The sequence below is a fragment of the Trachurus trachurus genome (genome assembly GCF_905171665.1).
Source record: "Trachurus trachurus genome assembly, chromosome: 6".
In the NCBI taxonomy this organism is placed as follows: Eukaryota; Metazoa; Chordata; class Actinopteri; order Carangiformes; family Carangidae; genus Trachurus; species Trachurus trachurus.
In genome coordinates this window covers 23772748-23793809 of record NC_139897.1, presented here as the reverse complement: position 1 = coordinate 23793809, position 21062 = coordinate 23772748, and the positions used below count along the sequence as shown (strand labels likewise).

General features: G+C 45.1%; 2 protein-coding genes across 4 annotated transcripts in view; both read left to right on the top strand.

Annotated features, from left to right (window-relative positions):
• cecr2 (CECR2 histone acetyl-lysine reader) overlaps positions 1–14056 on the top strand; it is a 36387-nt gene extending 22331 nt beyond the window's left edge. Inside the window, exons 8-19 of the mRNA XM_083973603.1 lie at positions 3136–3225; positions 3578–3725; positions 4755–4884; positions 4982–5019; positions 5122–5213; positions 5372–5498; positions 6243–6610; positions 6737–6886; positions 7084–7900; positions 8442–10578; positions 10989–11059; positions 11273–14056. Of these exons, the coding sequence (XP_083829729.1) occupies positions 3136–3225; positions 3578–3725; positions 4755–4884; positions 4982–5019; positions 5122–5213; positions 5372–5498; positions 6243–6610; positions 6737–6886; positions 7084–7900; positions 8442–10578; positions 10989–11040 (4149 nt within the window). The 3' untranslated portion in view covers positions 11041–11059; positions 11273–14056. The remainder of the gene's footprint in view (positions 1–3135; positions 3226–3577; positions 3726–4754; positions 4885–4981; positions 5020–5121; positions 5214–5371; positions 5499–6242; positions 6611–6736; positions 6887–7083; positions 7901–8441; positions 10579–10988; positions 11060–11272) is intronic.
• A 1453-nt stretch (positions 14057–15509) lies between these two features.
• ada2a (adenosine deaminase 2a) lies at positions 15510–20974 on the top strand. 3 transcript variants are annotated; one of them, XM_083973031.1, is made up of 10 exons: positions 15510–15788; positions 16215–16554; positions 17421–17640; positions 17836–18049; positions 18534–18661; positions 18789–18879; positions 19010–19118; positions 19606–19763; positions 19862–20064; positions 20151–20974. In XM_083973031.1, the coding sequence occupies exons 2-10, from the start codon at positions 16245–16247 to the stop codon at positions 20239–20241; spliced, it is 1524 nt and encodes a 507-aa protein (XP_083829157.1). In that variant the 5' UTR covers positions 15510–15788; positions 16215–16244; the 3' UTR covers positions 20242–20974. The 3 variants fall into 3 exon arrangements, with proteins under 3 accessions (XP_083829157.1, XP_083829159.1, XP_083829158.1); XM_083973033.1 differs by having other exon boundaries at positions 15528–15642; positions 16233–16554; XM_083973032.1 differs by having other exon boundaries at positions 15528–15642.
• The last annotated feature ends 88 nt before the right edge of the window (positions 20975–21062 follow it).

Here is a 21062-nt window from a genome sequence, read left to right as displayed (position 1 = left end):
CTGCGCACCTGCTTGGTGATGAGGTTGGCCTCGGGCCTTTAACTTAAGCCTGGCTGTGGAGAACTGCGCTATCGAGCCACTTTGGCAGAATGAGGGCACAAGTTCTGTAGTCTTGTCTTTTCTGCACTTGTCCATATGTCAGGTTATGCTCGGCTCATCTGTCTGTCGTTATCTCCCTTGGAATCTGCTCAGTGCTTATAGCAAATTATAGACGTATGGTACTCTTTTTGCTTTGTCCACAGCACATGAGTTAGAGCCAACACCAGTCTTTCTTTCAGTTTGCCTTCCAACTTATGTCTTGTAACGGAGGTAATTTATTTGATTGGGTGCTACAGTTATTCAGAGCTTGAGTAGGTCCTTTTGCTTTCTATCCTACCTTCTGTATAGTGGTGGGTGGGCTCTTTCCACCCTTGTGATATATAACCAGCACTGACTGTTGCTATAGAAACCCTCTCAGCCTTTATCCATCATCAGCAGTGAGGTAAGGAGGAATCCTGCTGGCGGTTTGATAGTGACAGAGGGGTCACTCACTTATCACAAGCGGTCAGTGGCTGAATGTGGTCTTGTCCTTCATTAACTGTACACTCAGCTGTACATCTCAAGTCACATTATATATGGCGTTCAGAAAGACCCTCTGTCTATCGCTTTTCTCTGTTCAGAATATTATTTAACGCAGCAGGCTGGTTGACCTTTGTCTCACTACAGCAGATAAGACGTTAAGAAAAAACTGACTTCACTATTATTACAGTACAATAAAAGAGAAATCTCTGCTTAATTGGACTTTACTCAAGCAAAAGACGGAATTAAAGGAAAGTACACTCTTCTGATGTTTGTACATGCATTGATGTCAGAACCCACGCTCAAATACTAATTGTATTAATTATCTTCATTACATCAACACATTTCATTGTACTGTACACAATTTTCTTCCTTGATTAGAGATCATAGGCAACAAAGTGAGATCTAGCTGTCATCTTTTTTATCTTTGGTACTGAATGGTGTCTAATTAAAGACTACAGATATTGTAATGTTAAAAAAACTTCCCATAATCCCCTTCTGCAAGTGATCAAGCCTTTAGTAATGTCTTCGAAGTATAGTCCAGTTTAAGAGAGAAAAGCCCCTGCAAACCGAGCAGCTGCAGACACACAGATAATATTTATGTGTCGAAAATACACATAAATATATCTGTCTTTATGTGGCTGTGTTGTGCGTACAGGCGTGTCCAGCACACAATGCGTATCGTCTTTTTGAATCTCTCCTCGTCATGTCTCCTGCTGCTGTCACCAACCATTTCACGGGGCACTGACAGCGGGCTGGAGCTCACCTTGAGGCAGAGTGGAGCCTCTTGAATGACAGCTCTGCTGCGGTGCAGGATTCTCCAGACCCCTCTATAGCGGTGACACCAGAGGAATTGTGTAACCCCAGGATACGGCAGTGCTTCACACTAAGGCGAGGCAGAAATGGAAAGGGAACAGAGGAGTTGTGTAGGGCAGAATAGATCAGATTGTGAACATCTGTCTTTTTTTTTTTTGCTCTCTCTTTCTCAATTTGGTTTCTCTGGCCTTTCATTCCCCGCCCACACCCTTCCTCATTTGCCTTCTCTCTGCACACATATGCAAGCTTCATGCAACTAATGCATTTCTTCAGACCTCCAATAGTTATTCTATGGATGATCAGAAGCCCGAGTGTAACACCTCAGTGTTGTTGGCTGCGCTGAGCTGATGGTTATTCACAATAGTGCTTTGCTGATGAACTCTGACATGAGCTGCAGAGGTCAACCCCTGATGTAAACAGGCTTTCCAGGGATCCACTAGGTGCTCTCTGTGGACTGGTGTCTCACTCTGTCCTCTATGTGGATCACTCATACTTATAGGTTTTGACTCCAAATGACGAAAGAAGAATAATATCGTCAAAAGTTCCCTGATTTGCCAATGGGTGGTGTGACTGTCGTGGTGCCTTTTGTCCAACTTGACAGCTTGCATTTACATGCACCGCCCCCTCTAATCATTACATATGATTAGCTGAATTCCAGGGGCCACATGTGGTTTGATTTCTTTCTTTTCCCTAAGCTTGGCTGCCTGTCACCCCGGGGAAAGGTGGGGGAATGTAAGCAGCGGGGTAAAGAGGGTGACCAGGGGGCGGGGGAGGGGCGAGCAGAGCCGGTGACCTCTCAATGCTCAGTGCTTCTTCACAACTCCCCAGGGCCTGTCAGTGTGTTGGCTTGTGTGTGGTGGTGGTCCGTCAATCCATCTTGAAGACTCAATCGGTTATTTGTCCACTATATAAATTGCAGGCATTTTCACATGCAGTCTGTATGATTCACAATTCAGTCATTGCAGGAGCGAGGTTCCTACCTGGCCTTGTCCTTTTGTCTACATTTGGATCGTAGATATACGAAGCAGGATGTTCTAGGCTCAGTTCAGATCTGGCAGTCACCTGTGTCTTAGGTGATCTGAACACAAATGGACATGGACAGCTCTATGCACATCAGTTCACACCTGGTGTTAGAATACATCCCTGCCTTCATCCAGGGACCAGTTCCTTGTTCTGTATGCAAATAAACCATATGTGCTGCTGTTGTTTTTAGGCAGTCCGACTCTGACAGACGTTGTCAGCGTGCTTGAGAGAGAAAGAGAGAGGCAAGGAGCAGCTGAGCTTTGCACAGTTCAGCTCTACAGTGAATTTACATTTTACCCATTTGAGATTTTAAAACATACTGGGTTCATTATGAGACCGTAGATAGACTAATTAGCCTTTAGTGGGGCCAAGACAAATGTATTCATATTGCTGAAACGATGTGGCCACGTGTGACTCAGACCACCTCTGAATGTGTAGTGTAAGTGATTTGGGATGCATCTACACCTGTACTTAGAGCTGTGTATCACCTGAGTGGGATGTTATGCTGCATTCAAAAGAAGTCGCAAGTCCAACTTTCGACATCTGAGCTGAACACAAAAAATAAGTTCGAGTTCGCTGTTCAATTAAATTTTCGCTACTCGGAGCTTGTTTTTTCCGATTTTTTCCGAGTTGACTTGAACGCAGCATTAATACCTGGTCTGGACAGGATATCATTGACCAGCTAGAAGTATCAGAGGTGGACTTCATCTCTTCTTTTCCTCTTTATTGTTTCTTAAGGTGCGGGAGCAGAAACAGAAACTACTGGACCCAACCCCAGTTCGCATATCACAACGCTTCTCTGGAGAACACATTCAGCAAGAGGATGAGGTGTGTGTGTGTGTTTGTCTGTACATATTGTTTTAGTTTTTAAAACTGTAGGTGCACCACTGCAGTAGCATAGTAAATTATCCAAGACTCACTTTGTATCGACTTTTTTTCTGTAATTAGGTGACTGATTGATTTATTGATTGATTTAATTAGTTGGGTTTTATTGTGCAGTCCATCCCCCTGCAGTTTTTTCTAGTTGGTGCTCCTGGAGCCTCACTTGCATGTACATCATGCTCTATGTTGTATGCACAAGAGTGATGGAGAGATCCAACTTTCAGCTCCCACGTATTCATCACAAGCTGTCCTACCATGAGCTCGGAGTGGATTAACAGGTGTGTGTGTGTGTGTTTAGGACAATCAGAAGGCCGATGCAGAGGAGAAGAGGAAAGACGAAGAGCTGGACAGGCAGGTTCTGCTGGCCGAGCAGCGACGAGAAGAGGAGAGGCTTCAGCAGGAGGAACGACAGAGGGAGAAGATGGAGAAGATCAAAGCTGTGGAGGGTAGGATGGATCGATGCAGATGGAACACAAATGGAAAGCTGCACAACATCTGTTTGTGCAGCGGAGCACATTTTCAGTTTCTAAAAAAATACTTTCGAGGTCAACACTGTAGCAATCTAATATACGTACAAAAAAAACATACATGGTATCGTATGAAGGAAGTAACAAAACAAAAATGAAGCTAAGTGCACAAAGTCAAATATAAAGGAGCTGCAATAATTTCATATTCTTTCATCAGAAGCCTGTCGGCAGCAGGTAGGGTGCTTTCATGCTCTTCTTCCAACTCGGGGATCAAGGGCAGAATGGGCTGTGAAGGGCACCCCATGCGCTGGCTTTCACATTTCCATTGCTGTAGTTTGGCTCTTAACGGCTGAAAAAATCTGCAGTAGCATAGCAGCACTTGTGAAGCCTTGTGATTTATGTATAGTACACAGAGACTGTGAGAGGGAATGTTCAGGGCCTTTAATCACAGGATCACTCCTCTTCTTCTCCCTCCCTCTGATGTCATCTGTCAGGGGTTAATGAACTGCTGATTGTGCTTCAGTGGAGGAGCCTCATTAATGTATTATAGATGAACAGCAGGACCTGGTCTGCTCTCTGTGTGGATTGCATATGTGGAATCCTCCCTCAAACATCTTTAATCCACACGGCAGGGGGGGGGAGAGCGCGCAGGCCTCTCCGGCTTTCATGTTAAAAGATAAAGCAGTGATACATATGCACTTTCTCTGCTCTGCTCTTTTGATCGGATGGGCCTAAGAAAAAAGATGGCTGATGAATCTCTCGTTCTACTTATCTAAGCTACTGCTGTCTTTGAAGGCTAGGGCCTGGTTTTCATTGACTGCCCCGACAGCCTCAACGGGCCGAAAGTGCAATTTAAATTAAAATGTAACTCAAGAGCCTGAAAAAAAGCAATTAAAAACATTGTTTGCCCAAAGCCTCCCAGGACTGGTTGTGTTTTATTATTTGTCGCTCTAATTTCTCCCCGTGCTCATCTTTTTCTCCCTGTGCTCATCCTTCTTCTCCTCCTAGAACGAGCGAAGAGGCGGAAGATGCGCGAGGAAAAAGCCTGGTTGCTGTCTCAAGGAAAGGACCTACCACCTGAACTCATGAACCTGGAGCCGTCTTCTCCTGTCCATAGAACACGCAGGAATAAAGAGTTGTGAGTGGCTTTGTGCGTTGGACATCAGATTTTGCTTTTTCTACTCACTTGATGACTTAATGTTGTGTATTAACATGTCCTATGTCTGACACGACAGCTATGAAATTGACGACGACTACACGGCTTTATACAAAGGTATGTTCACTGAATTGCTGCTGATTGCTGTTTCTTTATCTCCAAACACAATAATAACTTTCCTAATGCCTGATCTGATCCGATCTAATCTATCCTTTTCAGTGCTTGAGGCCCTGAAAGCCCATAAAGATGCTTGGCCCTTCTTGGAGCCTGTCGATGACTCCTATGCCCCTAATTACCATGAGCTCATCCAGGTACTAATTACTGTCATTGTTTTTTACAAAAAGAGTAATTTTTGAAGTTTAGTTTTCATATGTCTTCGGTTCACATCCTACTGAATGTCGCCAGCTGCACGTATGTACACTGCAAAAGCTTTTAATGGTTTGTAATTGTATTCTTCCAATCCCCTCAGACACCCATGGACCTGTCCACCATTGAGAAGAAGCTCAATGACGGGGAGTACATTGCGAAGGAGGAGTTTGTTGCAGATGTGAAGCTCATGTTTGAAAACTGCACGGAGTACAATGGAGAAGACAGTGGTAAATGAACACAAACCAGCTGCACCCCCCCAAAAAAACACTCCCCATCCTTCCATTAACAGTCGGCTTTCAGTTTAGGTGTAATGCATCAAAATCAAATATCAGTAGGTGTGTGCTGTGAGAAAAGAAAGGAGTGTATATATGCATTTTTGGGGGTGAGAGGCAGGGGGTGAGAGTGGGAGAAAGAGCCAAAAGAAAGGGGGCCGGACTTAGTGGTGTGTTGGGGCCGGGGCCAGGGCAGCTTTGACAGTGATTAATGGGGAGTGATTGAGCTGTGCTCCAGTGCTCAGGGGGATCTGAGCCTTGCAGTGCCAGAGAAACATTCCTGCCCCTAAGCCCCCTGTCTGGAGTCATCCATCCAACTGAATACCCTCCCCAGGGACAAGGGGGGAGGTGAGTGGTCAGGGGGGCCCGGGTGGAGCAGGAGCAGGAGGAGGAGGAGGAGGAGGAGGAGGCGGAGGAAGGGGTCGACCTAAGCCCTCTGACCTGGTCAGTCGGTCAGTGTGAGCTGAGAACAGAGGAGCAAGTGTGTGTCTGTGGGTACATGCCATGAGGACTGGAGTGGTAGGGAGTGGCTGGGAGATGAGTGACGTTATGTGTGTGTTTTTGTGTGAATGAAAGATTCTACATCATTGATTGTGTTACAGCTATGTACTTTGTGGCTGTTTATAGGGGTCTGGAAGATGTTGTCATGTGGTGGTTATCATATGAGCACAACTGATTGAGATTTCAATCTGTCTCCAGAGTACACTATCATGGCTGAGTCACTAGAGCGGTGTTTCAGTCGGGCCCTGTTGAAACACTTCCCGTCAGAGGATGGCGACACAGACGAGGAGTTCCACGTCAGCCGAGAAGACAAGGAGCGCAAGGACAAGAAGCGCAACCGCGGCAGTAGACAACTGGGCCCTGAGAGTCTGATCAAGGCCACAGAGCAAGTCCAGCGCAAGCGGAGCTCCCAGGGGGGCAAGGGCAGCGCGCCCTCAGATGAAGATGACAACAGGCTGACACGGCCGCTTCCTCCCCCTCACTGGGGCAACGGCCCCCCTCACCCCCATGGCCTGCCTCCAAGCCATCAACGCATGCACGAAGGCATGTACCACCCAGGGCAACAGGTATGATTAGGATTACTTGGCTTGTTTTTCGAAGTTCCTCTGCATTTCTAAAAATGTAAGTAAAATGAACACCTACATTTCTTTTCATTAGCAAATTTTCAGTGATGAATTCTGTTACTTTACCAGCTCCGACATCCACCTGGTCCCCCTGGTCCTCACGGTCCACATATGTATGCTCAAAGAATGGCAATGGATCCACGCTTCGCTTACTCTGCCCACATTCCAAGACATGGAGACCCCAACTTGAACCGCTTGCCCCGCAACTTTAACATGCAGGTATGTAAATACTTCAATTTCCTGTATCTTAACTGATTACATTGAAAATAATTTAATTAGATTAGCAGTCTTCTTCTCATTGTTATCAATCAACTGTTCTTTAATGTTGATCTTTAATTGTCTTCAGTATCAACAAAGTATTGACTTGTGATCACATACAGAAGGATCTTATAGTTTTTCTGTTTTTTTTTCCTCAGCATCGCATGGTTGAAGGACATCACATGGGTCCCCGGTATCCCATGGGTCCAGATCCTAACCAGCAGCCCCCTCCCCACCAGCAGCAGCAGCACCCCTACATGGGTCCAACCCACGGCCCGTCTCTGGGCCCTCGTCCCGTGGCGCTACAGCCTGGACCCCCTCCTGAAGCCAGCATGTACCCGTCCCACCACCACCACCCGGAGGGCCACACCATGCACCACATGGGCAACAGATTCCCAGGACCAGATGGACCACCGCAGCACAACTACCCCGGCTTGAGGCCTCCTGGTATGGGCATCTCCAACATGTGGACCGGTATGAGTCACCAGGAGAGACCTGGGAACGGGATGGGCATGCAGGACCCCAACATGGTGAACCAGCGCAGCTACGGTTACGGTGGAGTCCCGCCTCCTGTGGGGCATAAACCGTGGCCAGAAGCCGCCGGATATCCCCACCCTTCCCCAAATGCCCAGTATCAAATGTCTGCAGGAGTCAGCTCCCAGGGGCCCATGTCCGCACGTCCCCCAGTTCCCCACCACCCAGACTCCTCTGGCAGGACACGCTTGGCTTCCATGCTGGAAAGCCCAGAGATGCTGGCCCTGCAGCAGCTGTCAGCCTCTTCTGGACCCCCTGCTGGTGCCCCTCATCAGCACATGGGCAACTTTCAGCAGCCTGGGCCCCCATCAGGAATTGGCAGCATCCCAGCTCACCCCTCTCAGCAGCCTCCCCCTGCCCCTGAGGTTCAGCTGCTGCGTCCTGCTAGAGACAATGGACCAGACAGCCAGCCCTCCCAGCAGACAGACACGCAGCCCAAAGGTAGACCTGACCTTCTCTCATAGTGTTTCACCAGCCTTATTATATGTTCTGCATGAAGGAACCCAAAGCACAGTCCATTTTCCACAGAAACGTTTCTTCCTTAGACTGAAGCGTCTCTGTTTGTTAATTAGCACAGAAAACATCCGTTCCCTTCCTCCCTGTCATGTGCTTTTTGTAATTTGATTTAGATGATTTTTCACAGTAAGAGGCTAATTGAATATTCATTAGTTTAGTGGGAATTTTTTTGCTGGTTGCTGTGAGGCTACAAGAGAGATGACATGTCATCAGTTAAACTTCACTAGCAGTCCTACAAATATGTTTGCATCTTCATGGACGAGAAGGGAGAGATGGGTTACTTTTGAATTTGCCTGTGTTGTATTGTTGATTTTAAACATGAATATGTAGCACAAAATCGCAGACCTCACTTTTTTCCTTGTCATTTTAATCAGTTCATATTCTTTGACACAAAACCTTGTTCTTCAATTAATCCAACGCTAACCTCCCCAGCTAACTCGTCTTTCATTGTTCTGTATGTTAACAGGCACGACATCAGAGAACAAAGTGGCTGCCAACAACATTTCAGATGAGGCTTCATCACACAAAAACACTGTTTCAATTAATCAAGAGCACCCGTCCAACCCCAGTCCCACAGGACACCACAGTGGGGCAGCAGAGGCGAGGCAAAGCCCCGCAGCCCCAAACCTAGGCAGATCGCAGGAGGATCCGTCTGGGCCGCAGCTCCCACAGACTTCCACACAGAGCCACAAGCAGGAGGTCGACGACCAGAGACAATCTGCCAGCCACTGTCCCCCTCAACACAATAGTGCCTCTACTGTTTCAGCCCATGTCAACACAAAAAGTAACAGCGGCTCCACTGACCCCAGCACCCCACCAACCAACCCCTCGCAGCACGCACACACCAGTCCACAGCAACACGCTCCGAGCCCTGCACTTCCTCCTCATCACGTCCTGCCGCTGCCGGTTTCTGCATCTCACAATCCCACTGAACAGATGTCAGAGGACAACAGTGACCAAAAGCAGCAGCAGCAGCAGCAGCAGCAGCAGCAGCAGCAGCAGCAGCAGCAGCAGCAGCAGCAGCCGCAGCTGCAACCTCAGGCGACCCAGAATACCCCTCCTCAAAGCCACTCTCCTAGTCCTCCTCAGCTGATGCCCCAGAATGCAAAGCAACACAGCTCCCTGCTACCTCCTCATGCTGCCCCGCCGAGCATCTCGCCACAACGTCCCGCACAGAACAGCCCCATGCAGGGGATGCCACAGAGTGCCACACAGGGAGCAGCCCACCAGCCTGCGCCTCAGCAGCCGGCTCCCCTCACATCTCTGCCGCCCAGTCACCCCGCACCGCTGTTGCCCTCCCAGCCGAGCCCAGCCGACCACGGGAATCAAAGACCCAGCGAGCCCACGAGCAGGACGGACACGGAGGTTCCCGCCGTTCCTCCGCAGCAGCACACCACGGTGAAACCAGGGCCTCCGAACGGGATTTATAAACACCAGGATTTTCACCAATCGCCAAATCACCATCAAACCCAGATGGTGGGTAGCAGCAACACGGCGGGTTTGCAGCAGCCACAGAGAGGACCCTCGCCGCATTACAACCCCGGCATGCCCCCTCACGCCCAAAGCCAAGGAAACGGCGCCATGGGCCCGTACGGCATGGCGGCGAACCCACAACATCCGCTCTACAGCCAGACCAACATGACCAGGTCCATGCCTCCGTCTGCCCACCACCCGTACCACAACCAGGCCATGAACCCCCTCCACAATCCCGTTAATAACCACCCCGGCTACCATCAGCAGGGAGGCGCCGCCTACTCCTACCACATGCCGGGGCAACAGCACCCTCAGGCCCCCCACCCCAACATGTACCAGTACCAGCAGCAACACTACTACCCCCAGCCTCATCATCAGCAACAAGCCCAGCCCCATAACAACCAAGCCAACAGCAGGGGGGGTTTCCCTCCAGAGGAGTGGCATCGGTCTCGGTATCAGCCTCGGCCCCCCATGCCGCCCAACGCCTACCTCCCTGTAGCCAGCGCCAGGGGCAACAGCCAGTCGAAGGAGAGCAGTGTGTCACCGCTGGGCTCTGAGGGCGGGGCTAGTTTGGTTTCCCCCGGCCCTGTGTCGGAGGCAGAGGACGGGAAGCGTGAAAGCAGAGCGCAGCCCAGTGGCGGCGGCGGCGGCGGCGGTGGCAGTCCAGCAAAGCAGGCGCACACTGAGCGGCCGGAAAGCCCGAAAGAAATCCTAGACCTCGACAGCCATAACGCCGCTGCACGTCGGCGGAGCGCCCAGCCGCCTCAGCAGCAACACCCACATCCCTCCGCTGCACACATGGCGGCGTCCGGCTTCATGTACGACCCTCGCGCCATGCACCCCGGGATGCAGCAAGGCGGCGTCCCTCCGCCACACATGATGTCTCAGGGGCATCGGGGCATCGGGAACGGAAGCCCCTACCCCGGCCAGCCGTACCCGGATCCAGGACGCTTTGCTGCCCAGAGGCCTCACCCGCACCTGATGGAGGCTCTGCAGCGGCCGCAGCAGCTGCCGTACTCGCCGGGTCAGACGCGCATGGCCATGTACCGACATCCTCGGCCCGCAGGACACTTTCAGGGGATGATGCTGCAGCAGAGAGGCCTGGCACCAGAACACTTCTTACACCCAGGGTAAGATATTTTATTTAGACTTAGATACTTTATTGTCATTGTCATAATAACACAGAGATATTGTTTAGAGCAGCTTAAAACTGACGCAGAACTAGTGCAAAAAGTGCATATTACATTACATTAATGGCCAGAGGAGCCCAGCAGGGGGGAAAAAGTGCATTTAGTGCATAATACAATACTGTCCCACACATACACACAAACATTACAGCAGCAGAAAATACATTTACCTACTTTTATGTACTGAAGTTTGTATTGTCTTGTATAATTTATATATAATCTTTATGGAAGAGTCCAATTTCTTTGTGTGTTTTAAAAAGGACAGATGAAAGGACAATGATATGTTTTTTTTGCAGGTAAAATAATTAAACTGACCTTATTTGTCTAATAAATCTAACTGTGTGTGTTCACAGGCAACAAATGATGGCTGGCCCAGGCGGCCCTAGCAATAAACAAGGAGTGTGACATTCACCTTGTGATCAGAGTAAGTGAAACTATTTTCTTATACAATACATTATGCATTTTACTTTGTTCAGTAGCACTTAGATATTTCCCATTTCATCATCCTTCATTTAATTTTTTCTACAGCGTTGGTCTGTATTTCTAAGAACATTTTTAATAGATCTCTGAAGGGAAAACATATATATTTGTATATTAACCCTATATGTGTTAAATTTAATTGTTCTCCTTCTTTCAGTGCTGAAAGGAAGAAGATACCTGCATGCAGACTGGGAAGACTGAGACAACAGAAAGGACGCTTTGCTTCACATACATCTTTAAGTGATATTCTTACACTGGACAAAAACATTTGGCTCCTTTTTCCCCCCACCATTGGACATGAGGATCTGACCAGGCAGCTGGTATTACAGGAATGATGATGATAATGTGAAATGTTTTTGAGCCTAGGAGAACAATTCCCCTGTTCGTCTCCACGGCGGTCAGCAGCAGAACAGCTGGTAGCTGATAGGGATTCACTGACTTGCTCAAGGACACCTCACGTGAACAGTTCCTTCCCATCACAAGCATTTGAACTCGGCTCCCCGCAGCAGAAGGGCAGCCTTTTTTAACCACTAGGCCGACCTGCCAAGTCGAGGGCATGCTGCCTTCAACAACACTGGACAGCCCTCGCCTTTTTGAGGAGTCTAAACATAGATGGATTAACGCAGCCTGCTCACTGACTGTAGTGCTCGGCAGACCTGTAAAAATCCACTGACAGAACTGAGGACAACTGTGATGAAGAGAAAAGGGATTGTTGTTTTTACTACTTACTACTATTTTTCTGTTCCAACCATATCTTAAAACTCAGGTGTAGAAAAAGGAGGTACTATGAGACTGTCACCCTGACCCAGTCAACTCACAGGCCCTTTTTGTGAATGTATGAGTGAATGTGTAGAAAAGTGCAGCACCGTAGATGCTGCACGTGATCACACTGATAATATGTCTGTGGCATAAACCGTCCCGACGAGGCCCAGTTATTGTCCATCTCCACCCCCAACTTTAACGGTGTTTCTCCACCTACGGAGGAAACCCATAGTATATGCATCTTTCAGAGCTGCCTTTATTGGTAAGAATGTCTTTGACTAGCAGAGAGGGACCGACAAGGATGGCGCTGTTTTGTTTCCGACTATACCTGACTCTGTTATGCACTATATGGCTTTTGTTAGTCGAGACATTCTGAAATCGAGAGGCCTTGGATAGTCTTATTTTTAGTCAATGCCTGATAACACACATATATATGTACGAAAAAATATATATACCCTTCACTGTAGAGATGTACCTCTCGTCCCAGGTGAGGCGAATCTAAAATGCTCACACAGTGACACAACCTAATAGCTGGTTTATGTACATACACAAAACAAACACATCAAATCCTGCTTTTCTTTTCTAATTGTTTCAATTTCACATTTCAATTTCACATTCCACATACACGTGTGTAGCTTTAGCTCTTTGTTTATTCACAACCCTTCCCTTTGCGTGGGTGCTTCTCTCGAGTGTTTCCTTGTTTCCTTGTTCCCATGTCATTACTAAACATATCCTCAGGGTGTACAGTTTCTATATACGGGTATTTTTCTTAATTATTATTTGGAAGAGGAGCAGCAAAAGGAAAACGGGACTGCAGCTGTGGCAAATCAGTCTGCCTCATGTGAAGAACCTGGCCTCTAAGGGTCTGCATTCATCGTAGCACACCGCCAGCCGGTTAAACCCTTGTTTTTCTTTTTCTTTTTTTCGTCTTCTTCAAAGTTGATTGCAAGTGAAATGGATCTAATCTGAGTCGTTCAGCATTCCTGTTGATTTGATGTCGTACTTATTGTCATCACAATTAATTTTGGCCTTCAGCGACCAACATAGTTTCTCGTAATTCTTGTCCATGTTGGAGTTTTTTTTTTTCCCCCCTGCATCCTTCACTCTTCTGTCATATTGATGTTGCACCTGTGAGACCTCACTGGGGCAGTTAAGTGATGGCAGCAAATGAATCTACCTCATCTAGCCAGACAGTGGCATCTACAGAGCCCCCTCCACTTCCTCTCTTACTCCGCCAGACTCCCGAGTGTCGACATTTTATGTAACCTACTTCTGAATTTGGCACCACCCTTTTTGTAGTTTTTAGGCTCCCAGAACTGATAATTAAATGGCCTTACAATATCTTTCCACCTGCGGAGTGAATCTAATATCAGGTTGCTGTGCAACTTGACTCAAATGTGGTGCTGACTGACTGTCAACAAGATGCTGTTGTGATTATTCAGCTGTCACTTTGTCACTGATTGCAGGTGCTCTGTAAAAGAAGCAATCCTGGAAAGTGTACACTTTTTCCCAGTTTTATTTTGTTTTTATGTCATCCTTGGAGTATGCTGGATGATATTACATCACATGTCTGAAGTGTGGGACTTAGTTGTACAGATTGCATGCCTTCCTGCCTACAGGTTGTTGTAACTAGACAGCTTAGGCCGTGTTCGAGTCTAGGGTCTTTAATAGACTTCATAGAGTTTGGCAGCGTTGTGATGGCCTTAGTGATAGGTACATAAGGCACTGTAAGGAAATATATTTGAGGAAACATGCTAGAAGCTGTGAGACTATTTTATAAATGTGTCAGACAAGACTTTTTGTTGACATAGGGAATCGTCTCGATATTTAGTGAGCCTAATAGGGCCACTTTGGAGGTAGTGTGTTCACTCCTTCTGTCTAATGTATGAAGGGCAGTGTTGTTTTTAAAGATCTGTGAGGTTGTGATGTCTTATGGTGTACAGATGTGTGCGTGTGTGTATGTATGTATGAGTGTGTGTTTGTGTGTGTGTGTGTGCACGTGCGTTTCTGGTGTGTAGAATAGGCACCAGACGATTTGGAAGTGTGCATTCAACTCTTCATTTATTCTGCTGTCATCCCCCTGCACTAGTGAAAACCATTTAGACGTGATTTAAATGTGAATCATATTTATTTGCTCTTTTAAGAATTTTTGTACATTTTTGGACTTGTTTTAATATAAATGTGGTGTCTGTTTCTCTTTTTCTTGATGTTATTTTTAAGCAGATGTCTTTTACCTCAGTAGCATGGTGGTATTGGAAAAAAAAAGACCTGTACGTTTCATTTTTAAGTGACGTTTACAAGTTCTTATCTGACTGACATAGATTATTTTGGAAATGGAACGGAATATTTTCTATACTGTACATTTCTTAGAAATAAATAACTTTTCCTGAACAGGACTTTGCTTTACCGTTGTCAATAAAGAAATCTTATGTTTATGGAAAATCTGCACCTTTTCCATTTTCAGTCATGTAGCTAAAAAAAGCTTTAGAAGTATTTTCCCCCCCTTTATTTAACCTGAGACTTACAGTCCTTTTTAAAATACCACTACTGTGAATGACTAGGCCGAGCCTGTGCAACTCCACAGTAATGTGGCACGTATCTATAATCCGTTAAAGGAGCTGAAAGGCCATAATAATGAAATGCAAACAGCTAAACCAGAGGGCCAAGGCAAGACAATACATTAATCTATTGGAGCAGCTCACACCATCGCTTTCAATTAGTGCCTATCCCCTTGACGAAGTCCCTCCACAAATCTTGTGCTGCTTCCTCTGAGCCTTCTCGTGTCTGCAGGAGTCAGTGATGTGATGTGACGTCAGTGGAGGAGGAAGCACCACAGCTCCCCAAGTCTTCCTTCACTGGGGCTCCTCCTAAGCTAACAAGTAATATATTCTTTTGTTCAGGCCTAATGAGGACACAATTGGCAGTTGAAAATGCAAATTAGGCATGTAATTAAGGCACTTTAATTGAGCCTAATTAAGCAAGTTGTAGAACTAAATTGTGAATGTGGGGAAAATAGGACAAAATAAAACAGTACACAAACAGCTTCAGTGAAAAAAACCCACAATTTTTTAATGCAGCTTTCACATTAAAATGTTGAAAATCAGTTTTCTTTTCGCCTTTGTGTTTATTGTTACACCTATGTCTCTTCATACGAATTATTTTTATTCGTTAACATAAATTTTTTTAAATGGGTCACTCAATTTTGTGACAGCAGGTAGTGTCTGATTCTCATGGGATCTTACCCTGTTGGACTAATATTTGTGCACATCTCAAACATTAATAGAAACACACTTAACTAGCTGGTTATAACTGTCTTTTTTTTCTTTCTTTTATTACTCCTCTAACTCGGTATTTATTTATTAATCTTAGTTGTATTGATTGATAAATGCGTAAGAGTAAGTCTCTTCCAAATACAGGTAACCAAACCAGAGGCTTTCTAGGATAAAGCCCTTCACTGAGATGTGGTAACTTTTTCCCTAATCTCTGTCTTGCAGGCCCATTGTTTTTATGTCAATGATCTACCAATCAGCTGGTCGCTAGGGTTCGCTCTCAGCCAATAGGAGCGAAGGGGGGCGGGGCTTCGGCCCCTTCGAGGCTTTGAACAGGGATGTAAACACTGCTGGGGGGAAAAAAACGGACCACCACACTGACTGTAAACACATTTAGCTCTGTTCACTTGTTAGCTTGCTAATTTCTCCCCCAACACCGTAGTAGCAGAGAAAGCTATTTGTTTTTAAACATACACCGTATTTACAGCTGACAGCGGTCAGTATTTTCTTTATCTTTTTTTGTTAGACAGTCCGGACTGTTTACAAAATCGCCGTCGCCAGCAGCTGTCGATGCTACACTTGGTGCTGATATTGTTAAAATACAGTGTTTCACATTCACCAGACGCCAAGACAAGATAAGAGGTAACATTTCTTTCTTTTTGTTGTCGTTTCAAGTCGGGTTGGTGTTTTCATTTGCCTCTAATTGTTCACGTTTTGGTTTACTTTTAACATCTATAGGCCGTGTGTCTCTTTATTTTATATCAATATATCTATATGCAGGTGTACGTAAACATTGTATATAACGTTAGAACAATGGCCAAGGGACTGCAGATGCAAATGAGCTCAGAGCTAACTCTGATACAATGCATTAAAGGGCAACAACAACATGGTCCCTCTACAAAAAATAAAATAAATTGAAACACCTGGCAGCTTTTCACCTTTCTTCCAGTTAATGTTGAATGATTATTTTTACGCCAGCTGCTTTCACTTCTCCTTCCTGTTTTTTTTTCTGCCAGGGTTTTCATACAAAGCAAAGCCTCTGTAATGTTTTCTCTCTTTTACATTCAGCTCTTCTCTTCTCTCCAGATCCAGAGGACCATGGCGGCAGTCGAGCTGCAGCGCCCCCTGGCGGCTGTGGCCTGCCTGCTCCTCCTGCAGTGCTTGACCGGTGGCCTGTCCATACCAGACCCGAGACAAAGAGCGGCCCTGATAAAGCTGGAGACCTCCATGCAGACAGGTGGGCAGATGGTGCTGACTGATGCTGAGCAGCGGCTGGACTCTCTGCTGCTGAAGATGAAACAGCAGGAGATGATGCAGCCGGACTTCCCTCCGGCCATGCACTTCTTCAAGGCCAGAGACCTCATCAAGTCCAGTCCCATCTTCAGCCTGCTGCAGAAGATGCCTAAAGGTGTGTTCAGTTCAGTCCCACAACTCCCACATGTGTGCTTTTAACAAGTTTGTAAAATGCATGTTTCACTAGTGTTGGTTGTGAACTATAAGTTACAATGAAGACCTCCCTGAACACTGGTGAAGAAGTTTGGCCTTTACGTCAGGGATTTTTAATATAATGATCTGACCCTAATCGTAATTTTTGAGAACACTGGGCCTTATCTACAAAAATTTTTATTATCTGGTCTGACTAACAGCTAGCAACCGATGTGTGTGTATCACTTAACCTCCCTTTCCTTTTATGAAACAAATGTGTATTTATAGGCTGAAACAATTAATCAAATAATTATTTAGTTGATCTACAGTAAAATGACAGTTATTCTGATAATCAATTAATTCCTAGTTAAATGTCAAGTTATAACTTGTTTTGTTTTTTTCCAGGAAGAAATCTTGTTTTATGGTGAAAGAAAAAACCCCCAGAAAGAAACATTGATTGTACAATGATCATTATACAACATAGGAGATTCATGTTTGTGTCTACGTTCTAATAAAGTTAACTCAACTGTATATAATAGTAGGCTAATAATAGCAATTGCAATAAATAGTACTCACAGCAGTGATACTCATGATATAGTAGTACTAGTGTATTATTAGCAGCATAAATGTGCTAATATATATGCTGACAACAAAGGAATAATAGTAATGATAATAATGTGCAATACATATAATAACTATCAGTGTCAGATGTGTCAGATGTACTTTCATTGTGCTCTAAGAAGATGCTGGAAAATCACAAAGTTTAGACTTACAACAGCCTGTTGATATGGAGTCACATATGTACTTCATATATCTATATATATTGTGTTCAATACTTCACTGATTCAGGGGGAGCGCTCCATGTCCATGACTTATCCATGGTGGATGTACAGTGGCTGGTGAAGAATGTGACCTATCGCCCCCACTGCTACATGTGCTGCACTGACAACCGCTCCATCAGGTTCATCTTCTCGTCTCAATGGCCCAAACCTCTGGCGCACTGCTCGCCCTGGTCCCTGCTGGAAAACCTCAGGTCCAAGATGGTAAACACCACAGATCTAGACAACAGGTGACTTACTCTTTGATGCAGTGTCCAAACATTTTATTAAACCACCACAGACTAAGAAACAAACTAGTAAAAAATGTGTTTTTTAGAAAGGTATTTACAGAAATGATAAGTCATATTGTCAGCTGTGCTTATTGGATCCAAAATGACACTGGTTATCTGATTTCAACCTCTATGTCTTCGTATTTACACATTCAGCATCATGGGAAACCTGACGATTTTCACGGATCAGGATCCAGAAACAGTGTACCCCAGTCAGGACGTGGTGTGGGACAGGTTTGAACAGGCCTTCCGTGCCATGTGGGGTCTGGTCACGTATGCTCCCGTCTTCAGAGAGTACTACTACCAAGGCCTCAACGAGTTCTACGTGGACAACGTCATGTATATGGAACTACGAGCTTTACTCCCAGAGGTAAACCAATGCCATTGCTATTCTGGTAATTGTAAATGTTTAAGTAAGTGTAAAAAAGGGTTAGGGGCTGTAGCGCCACATTATATAATAACACCACATTAAGTAATAATGTAATACATTTTCACCTCATTATGTAATAATAACACCACATTTTGTTGTTACATATTGCATCCGTTGTTAGAAAATGTGGTTGTTGCACTTTTTTGTTTTTTACACAGAAAATTTAATAATTGGGTGCATTATGTAACAACTTATTACAAATGCGGCAAATTATCTTACATATTGCGGCGTCACACAATGTGGTGTTATTACATAATGTGGCGTTACACAATGTGGTGTTATTACATAATATGGCGCTACGGGGGCCACAAACTGCTTGCAGATGAATTAATTAATTAATTAAAAAACCAAAAAAAGAATACAAACAGACAGCTTGCAGATAAAACGTATCATTGTTTTGAAGTTTTTTTCTTTTGCTACTCAGACCTATGAATTGGACGGCAGTATTCATGACACAGCCTGGACTCTGAAGACCTACCAGGAGGTCACTAGGCAGTTCACCGCAGACCACCCAGATTTCTATGGTGCACGGATCATCTTCACGGTCCACAGGTGACTGCTCAGGCTCAGGATTTCACCCATTATCCTGACCTGCATGCATATGGCTTATTGGCTCACTAGCAAACATCAGAGGATGTCGATATGATCACTGATCACACTACTGCACTGTATGCTTCAGGGGGGTTAATACATCCACGATGACTGAAGTTGTGGAGGAGGCAATGAAGCTACAGAAAGACTTCCCGGACATCATGGCAGGTTTTGACCTGGTGAGAGGCAAACAAAAGTTATTTATGGAAGTGTGAAGAAGCTGTGGTCCTGATGCGACAACAACCAGCTGCAGCAGTATTTAAACATGGCCGATTTGAATTTATGCTCATTTTGTCCGTGCGTGTGCAGGTGGGCCGCGAGGACGCAGGCAAACCCCTGTGGCACTTCAGAGACGCCCTGTCAATGCCCACAGAGAGAGGGGTCACACTTCCTTTCTTCTTCCATGCTGGAGAAACAAGTGAGCTCCTGAGTGCAGTAAATTCATACAGCATAATAGATTTAGGACAGATTAGATTTAGATTTAGGACAAGCTCCATTCATTAACAGGAGATACATTTAAGTGATCAGTGTTAGAGTTAAAGAAAATGTATACAGTTACAGAGCAGTGTATGTTTTTTGTTTTGTTTTTTACATTGTGTTTTAGCCCTAAATGAAAAAAAAGTAAAGCATCAGGTCAACCAACCAATTAGAGAAGCCACAGTGTCCTTTTGTCCTGCAGCCCAGATTGCAGCAAAAGACATTTGAGAACCACAAAGATTTATTTTGATCACATAATATAGTTTTATATTGTTTTTCTACTACATCCTACATCTGTGCTCTGATTATTTTGTTTGGTGTCTGGATGTGATGATGATGTGTCTTGTAAGCCCTTATAGGCTGGGCGCCTTAATTGGTGCATGACACGTTAATAAATTTAAATTCATTCATTCATTCATTCATTCCAGATCTCCAGGGCACAGAAGTGGACCAGAACTTGTTGGATGCTCTTCTGTTTAACACATCACGCATTGGTCATGGATTTGCTCTGCTTCGCCACCCGGTGGCCAAAGAGCTGTACAGGAAGAGAGGGGTGGCTGTGGAAGTCTGCCCCATCTCCAACCAGGTACACTGTCTTCTTAATAGTTTTGTAAGACTTTGTTAAACCCTTTCAACTGTTACTAAATTAAATTAAATTGATATTGGATCTCATATATAATCCAGGTGATGATGCTGGTAAAAGATTTGCGAAACCATCCAGGAGCTGCTCTGATGTCAGAGGACCACCCTATGGTCATCAGTTCAGACGACCCGGCCATGTTTGGTGCTTCCGGCCTTTCTTATGACTTCTATGAAGCCTTTGTGGGCTTTGGTGGACTCAGATCCAATGTAGGCTCCCTCAAAGAGTTGGCCATGAACTCTATTAGGTGAGGTTTAACGGAGATGTAATTTACAAATTGAATTGAGTGTGATCAAAACTGCTCTCTGATATTGTTTTTACCTTGGTTTTCAGGCACAGTTCTTTGACTCCAAAGCAACAGGAGGAAGCCTTGGTCCTGTGGCTGAGAAGATGGGATAAGTTTGTCTCTGAAAACGCCTTTTAGAAAGAAATCTGTAGCAGTTTTTTTTTTTTTTTTAAAGACTGTCTGCAGGGTAATCATCACCGTGCATGACTTCATGCTTCCTTTGAAAAACTGATGCCTTTTTGACCTTGGTGCATTATCGATGGAAATGGAAAATGAATACAGCAGTGCACAGGTGAGCAGGTTTGTGGTACAGTAGGAATACAAATGTGACAACAAAAAACACAGAAAAAGCACAGAGGTAAATATACAGTGTGAAACAGGCCCGGCTCTGTCCCATAAGATTTAGGCTCATTACTTGAACTCCTTATATAAAATAACTTCACAAGCCTCTTGTTATGTCTAGATTTATTAAGATTTTTCACTGTATTTGCACTTTAAGATTCGGGGTTGTCTCGGCTTTTGGGCGACTACAGTTCCAGACAGCGTTGTTAACTAGTTAGGTGATAAATGCTGTATGTTTTGTGGTTTGAAGAGTGTGTAATGGGTTGTTTGTGTTTGTTGAACAGGGTAATGGTTGTTAAATGATGTGGGCCTTGAAATACTATTCTCAGGAAGCGTATTAAGAGTTTTTACAGTACGTGAATGGATTTTTTCAAAAAACTGCTTAAGGACAAAGAAACTTTGTAACATCTGCCTGTTGTTTTTGAAGGAACACCAAAGAGCCGCATGATCAATTTGTCAAAATCATCCAGACATATTTGAATGTTGTAATGTGTCCAGAATACATTTGACATAATTAAAAACACCAGCTGATTGACTTTGTGGTTGAGTTTATTCTGTTATATAGCTCTAATGTCAGCACAAAGACATTGAACTGAGTGAGTGATCAGTCGATGGTG